The sequence below is a fragment of the Sinocyclocheilus rhinocerous genome, unplaced genomic scaffold (assembly GCF_001515625.1).
Source record: "Sinocyclocheilus rhinocerous isolate Xijiao unplaced genomic scaffold, SAMN03320098_v1.1 scaffold314, whole genome shotgun sequence".
Classification (NCBI taxonomy): Eukaryota; Metazoa; Chordata; class Actinopteri; order Cypriniformes; family Cyprinidae; genus Sinocyclocheilus; species Sinocyclocheilus rhinocerous.
In genome coordinates, this window is record NW_015630021.1 from 3,030,822 (window position 1) to 3,037,675 (window position 6,854).

Here is a 6,854-nt window from a genome sequence, read left to right on the forward strand (position 1 = left end):
TAAACGGAAGCAGTTCCGGGCGGATGACCTCTGAGGTCAGCGCTGCATGCGCCAGCGAGTCTCGTGAAAACCAACGTTTGTTAACAGGATCAAAGGAAGCAAAGTTTCCTTACTTGAGCAAAGGAAAACCAGTCTCCTCTTGGCTTATATCGAAATCCTCCGACATTCTTCTTTACAAATCCTCGTTTTGTACTTCTAATAAGTGACCGTTGTTTTGTTTTGATCTCTCTGCTGCGTTTCCGCGTGCGTCACTTCTGAGCGGCGCATGCGCAAAGCTGACCTCATACGTCATTCACCCGGAACTGCTTCCAGTGTACAACAGTGAGCGCAAGCTACATTAAAGTGATTATTACGTTTTGAATATGGATATTTTTCTTACAAAAACGCATTGATTCGCTACAGAAGGCCTTTGTTCACCCCCTGGAGCTGTATGAGACACTTTTTTTATGGATGGGCGCTTTTTATTTAACTTGTTTTGGACGGATGCATGCCACACCCCCTGAGTGCCATGAAACAGCTTGAAAGATCAAAGACAATTTTTAATATAACTCCGACTGGATTCGTCTGAAAGAAGAATGTCATATACACCTAGGATGACTTTGAGTGAGTGAGTAATTTATGGGCTAATTTTCATTTTTGGGTGAACTAACCCTTTAAGGCACTAATATGATGTCTTTTTGGGGAGAAAATTTACTTTTTTCTTTAATTGTTTTGTATATATATTATATACTAGTAAAAAAGTATAAACTGCACCCTGTAAGTGTTAGTAAAAGTAACGGAAGTCTGTGTGAGTGGAAGCAGATGTGCAGCAATAAATGGAGATAAATTGGTGAATTCTGGAGAGGAATTCTTGAGGTGCTTCCTTTCAGAGCTCTATATGTACTGTTCATCAGCTCAGTATGAAAGACAGATTGGCAAAGACAGATCGAAAAAGACCAAGAAAGTGAAAGGGATAAAATAGGACAAACTTCCCCATGTAACAACAACAAAAAAATTGATTATGCATGTAATTATCTGCAGTTGTTGATGACAAAGGAGGAACTTTCGGCCCTGCAGCATTTTCCTTGTCACAACACAGCCTCATTCAACAACACCAAGAACATATTATCACTATTGTCATTTTCGGGAAGACAGTTTTCCTTTGAAGAAGCGAAGGATTGTGTTTCTTACTGTGAGGAGTACAACATACTCAGATGTACTCAGATAAACAGAAGCAAAGAGGATGAGACAGGTTACACAGTGAAAATATTTTTCAACAAGACAGCAAATGATGTGGCACTTGATGTTTGGATAAGCAGCTGTCTGGAACGACTGCGGTTATACTGACAAATTATCCATGCAAAGTTCTCAACAGAGCTCACATACTTGAAATCATTTTTCCATCTCCAAAATCTCTTATTCTTCCTTTTCGTGCAGCCCTAACTCTTTTATCTTATGGTTTGAGCAAAATGGAAATGTTTTTTTTTGCAGCTCTGGCAAAACTAATGCATTTAGACCCAGTTTCATGTCATGCCTGAATCATTCAAATGCTTATCTCTCCATTTCAATGTTTTTTGTAAAGACATATCATTGTATATGCATAGTTATTTGGTGATGTCCATTTTAATTCATGATTTTTTGCTGAGGGAATCATATGGGGAAAAAATCACTTCTTTGAATGTGTCTCCTGCTATCTGAGAAAAAGACTCCAGTAATAGCACATTGCATCTCCTCCAAAAATGTCTCAAGCTAAAATGACAATATAGGAAGTCTGCACTCAAAAATCATTTTTTTGTTGGATTTTAATCTGAGCTGAAACATTTTTCATCAAACTCGTCCAAGTTTTCCTATCCACAGTAATTAACTTTATGGTTAATATGTTGACACTTGTCTCGTTTATGTCTATTTTTCATTCCAAGGAATTTTAGGAGAAACATGAGACAAATGCGTCAGTATGTTCACATAAATGCGAACTGAGTTATGACAGAGCAATAAAGCTTTCCTTTGGCATTATAGGCTATGCTTATGCAATAGCCTGACGATCATAAAATGGTTCTTTGTTTCTTATACTTGGGATAAATGATAGAGTTCATAAGCGATCCGGCAAATGAAACTTTGCTTATCAGGATCAGCATATCTGTAGATAGATATTAGGGTGGTATTTTTAATAAAGAATATCACAACAACCCAAGAAGTTTAAAAGGTAGAACAGGTGGACAAAATTTCAGATCATTGACTTTTAGTTCCTCTTGTGTTTAGTGCAAAATAGCGTCCCTATAACCTCCCACACATTCAAATGAGGACCAAACAAGCGCGTTTTTAAAGCACTGATGACAGAGGATTTAATCCGTGACGCGGGTTCGCGCGCAATTGCGCGTGGGCTCTGCTCTTTATGGCACGAGCTGTACAGGTATAAAACCAGAAGACGCACGACTCAGAATGCAGAAAATCGGAGAAGTCGACACCCACCGAGCAAGAAGTGCAATCAAGACCTCATTCAAGGGAGTGTAAGTGTACCATTTTTATTAGACTTTCACATTTTGAAACTTTTTAAGCTTCATTTTATTTGAAGTTGTATTCCTTTTAGAAAGTAATGAAATGTGTATCTCTATTAGCATTATTTGATACCAAACTTACAATTTTATGATGACAGAAACCCTATCATTTGTGATTTTACGCAGATCACAATCCAGCCTAAACGTCTTAAGATTGTTAACGTGTTAAGATTTGTTTTTATAGGGCTATGAGTTACTTTTACGAACATTATATTATGTAGGCTATTAGCGCAAACAGTTTTACATTGTTTTATCTCAGATGCAGCCAAACATGAAAATGTGGATCGGCTGGGCAGCATGCGCCTTCCTCTTGCTCGCCTGCTTGGGAACTCTAACGGAAGGGTATCCAACAAAACCCGACAACCCTGGAGAGGACGCACCTGCGGAGGAGCTCGCCAAGTATTATTCTGCACTAAGACACTACATCAACCTAATAACAAGGCAGAGGTGAGTTCATTGTATATAATATACTCATCAAAAGAACTGGACAGAAATGTTCACAAATTCTTTTTCAAGTTGTTTCTGTCTCTCATGTCTGCTTTTCTCTGTTCTCAAAATTTCAAAACACCCTTTCCTCTCATTTTGTTATCGACTAAAGTTAATCTGTATCTCTGCAGATTTAGTGGTTTAAAAACACTAAAACAGCCCCTCCACATTGAAGCCACTGGGGGCTGGAAAACTTTAACATAGTCCCTTTTCTTTCTTTTCAAAAGCACTATTAATCCACAGATAAAACCCCGCTGACTGTCTAATTAACTGCAGCGTATTAAATGTGTTTCTTTGTTGAGTTAAAACAGCGGGATGTGTATTTTTACTTACAAAAATTCATTGTTGAATCAATGCACTTAACGAGACGAAATACAGCCTTGTTTCTTTAAACTTTAAACCTTTAAAGTTTAAAGGTCTTTGGTAACAAGCTAAAATTCCTTCCGAATAACTAAAACTTTTTTTAGACTTCGTACTAGAAAAAGGGGAGAACATAAAACACAAGTGAGCTGGAAATTAAGTGGACTCGTCTTGGAGGTGTGAGAAACAAGTGAAACCTGTAATTGGGATTTACGTGAGAGGGAGGGAGAGTGGTACATGTTGATTGGTTTAACATATTTAAGTAGGCTGATGTCAAACGTTTGATGGGGCGCAAATAGACGACTCGAGGCGCGCGACATGAACCTCAATATTGCGAAAATGTTCTTTTTCAAAATTATTTTGCAAATGTTGACTCCACTTACAAGTGCTGTAATTCTTACACTGGTGTGATTTTTGCTTCTTTGTTCTGTTTGACAGGTATGGCAAAAGGTCCAGCGCTGACGCCTTAATTTCAGACCTTCTGATTGGTGAAATAGAGTCCCGCCCCCAGACAAGGTAAGATTTATAAATGGACTTTAAGTAGCTCATAATTGATTTTTTTTATGGCAATATTATAGTGTTCCACTTAAAATTCTTTCCAGTGAACAATGAAAACATGAAATTGTGACGGATGAACACTGCTTATTGTGTAGAAAGGTTTTTGCTTAATAAGAATTTATGGCTGTTTATTCACAGATATGAGGACCATTTGGTGTGGTGATCCCAGCAACTGTGTTAATCCAGTTATGTCCATGTGTCATCCTGTTAACTATTATGGCAACCATATCTCATAAAATTGAAATCTTCTGCATCATCAAGATCAGCAACTTGCTGCAAAGTACCACAGCCATCGTCAGGATAGTGAAAATACTGCAGAACATTCAAATAACACATCAAATCATTATGTCTGTATAAGTACACGTCTATGTGAAATGCTTTAACGGTCTTGTTGACGTGTGCTCTCTCTAGACTCATCAAAGTTCAGTCAGCTGTTCAACAAGACAATTGTACAGAGACTTGTGTGTCGTGTCCATTATAATCCTAAATATCAAAGGAGAACATTACTGACTGTACAGTATAACCGTGCTAATAAAGTCCACTATATTTGAAAGAGGCGTCTTTGTTGCCTGATTTCTGCTCTCAATAAAACATGTCAGTTGAGTTTAAGAATATAACCAGAGCCTGCAATGTTTCATGAAATGAAAAGGTAATAGTATACTTAATATACTTACATATAGTAAGACAGCCTTATCTTAAATGAGTCTCTATTTTTCTGATGCCAAATACGTAATTGAGATGTATAGTTGTTGGAAATTGTTTAAAGGTCTTCAATTTTGTATGGCAACAGATGACCTGTTGGTCATATCAGTTTGTTTAGACTGTCAGCTAATTGTTGCTAATCATTGCAGATGTTGAATGAGTGTAAAATCACTTTGAACACAAATTCCAGTATAAGTTAAAAATATTAAATTAAGAATGCATGTAGACCATTACACACAAATCGAATAATAATAATAATAATAATAATAATAATTAACCAGAACAAAATCTTTATAAATCAGAAAAGGTCTTTGCCAAAACTGACATATTTTGAAAATTAGAAAGTTGAATTAAATAATGACGTAAAAATCAGTTGCGTTCATAGTGAAGGTGACGAAAATGTGACGTTCGAAGCATTAAAAATGTAAGAGCTGATCCACATATGCAAATATTTGCTTTTTATTTTTTATGGCTTCAATGTTTTATCTTCTTCAATGTTTTATTATCTTCAGTTTTGTCAGACTCAGCTTGTCTCGTATGTCTCCAGGGTCTTTCACTTTATGTCATTTATGTTTAGTGTGGTTCATGTATTCCAGTTTTGATTTCCTGTTTCCTGTCATATTAATGTGCACAAAGTTTATACATTTTAGTTTGTTCTGAAATTACATTCTGTCAGAGTTTCTCTGCATGTATGTAGCAGGATATTGGATTGGGCACCCCTGCACTACTTCTACCATGTTGCCATCTCTATGTGACCATATGACATTAGCCATGTTGCTGTTTTATGAATATTGCATATTCTGACTACTAATTTGACGTACTGATTTTTGCATACTATATAACAGGGCATATCTGAACACGGGGTGTATTTCAATCAACTTTCTTTAGCTCAATACTCATTAGTGTATTGCCAAGTGGAAGTTTCAGGCCTGTCCCACTGTCAAAATCAAGTACTGAAATGTTTAAATTCCCACAATGCACAGGAAAAAACAGTGAACATCAGCTACTCACTATTTCAGTTATCAGAAATGCTATTTTTTCCTCAGTCTCTCAAGCTGACAAAAATAGAGAGTGAGCGCAGATTTTACAGTGACACTTTACTTTTTACAGTGACGATGCACAAACAAATGGAATACCATCCTACTACTTGCTGCATACTATGCAAAATACATCGCATACTGCTTAAGATTTTTTAAAAGTAGTAACCTATGTGAAACAGTGTAGGCCTACATAACAATAGACATTTTAAAAGCAGAATGCTACATTGTTAAATGACCTCATTACATTGCATAATTAATTGTGATTGACATCCAGTTATCTTCAGCTGCATATTGCATAATAGGTCAAAATTGGCATATATGGCACAGTACGTACTACACAAATAGTAGAACTAGTATGCTAATGTTCTATTCTGGACATAGCTATCGTAAGCCTATTTGTCATAGTCCCTTGTCCAGTATTGACATTGTTATGTTATGAATGTCTTTTGGCAATATAGGTGATTTGTTATGGAATGTGGGTTAGCCTACTACAGACTACACTTTGTGGACTGCAAGGGACACAATGTCGGTTATAAAAAACATTGATCTAACTGTTTATATAACGGGCTGTATGATTTGCTCATACTGATCCAAAAAGGAGGAACAGTAAATTAGCGGTTTCACCTACACCAGAGTCATCCTCACCAACACTTGAGACATTCAACAACATTCTAGACTAGAAGGAAACCGCAGAAAAGGCATTTTGTATAAAGTGCGCCCTCTTGTGTGTGTTCGAGCATCCAGTATGTCGCTTTTGTTCATTTTCTTAAAGGGGTCATTATGATGCAATTTCAAGTTTTCCTTTCTCTTTGGAGTGTTACAAGCTGATTGTGCATAGATAAGATCCCTGAAGTTGCAAAGACTAAAGTCTCAAAACCAAAGAGATATTCTTTATCAAAGTTAAGACTCTGCCACGCCCCCCTAAAACGGCTCGTTCTAACACGCCCCCACATATCTACCTCACTATGTGAAAATATTTGAATAATGCCGCCCAAACGTTCATGCAAAGAAAGAAGGCGTGGTTTCAGGAACAGCAGTTAGTGTTGAAGCAGCCATGTCAAGGAGACGCTGTGTGTTTCTAGGCGAAAGCAAAAGCACTATATTTGGCCTTCCGAAAGTAGATGCAATTAGGAATCTTTGGTTAAGATTTATTTACAATAGAACAGCGAAACCC

At 37.0% G+C, this 6,854-nt stretch overlaps 1 protein-coding gene across 1 annotated transcript; it reads left to right on the forward strand.

Moving 5' to 3' along the window:
• Positions 1 to 2,388: 2,388 nt before the first annotated feature.
• LOC107739640 (pro-neuropeptide Y-like) lies at positions 2,389 to 4,475 on the forward strand. Its single transcript, XM_016551807.1, has 4 exons — positions 2,389 to 2,486; positions 2,794 to 2,981; positions 3,819 to 3,896; positions 4,077 to 4,475. The coding sequence occupies exons 2-4, from the start codon at positions 2,794 to 2,796 to the stop codon at positions 4,099 to 4,101; spliced, it is 291 nt and encodes a 96-aa protein (XP_016407293.1). The 5' UTR covers positions 2,389 to 2,486; the 3' UTR covers positions 4,102 to 4,475.
• Positions 4,476 to 6,854: the final 2,379 nt, after the last annotated feature.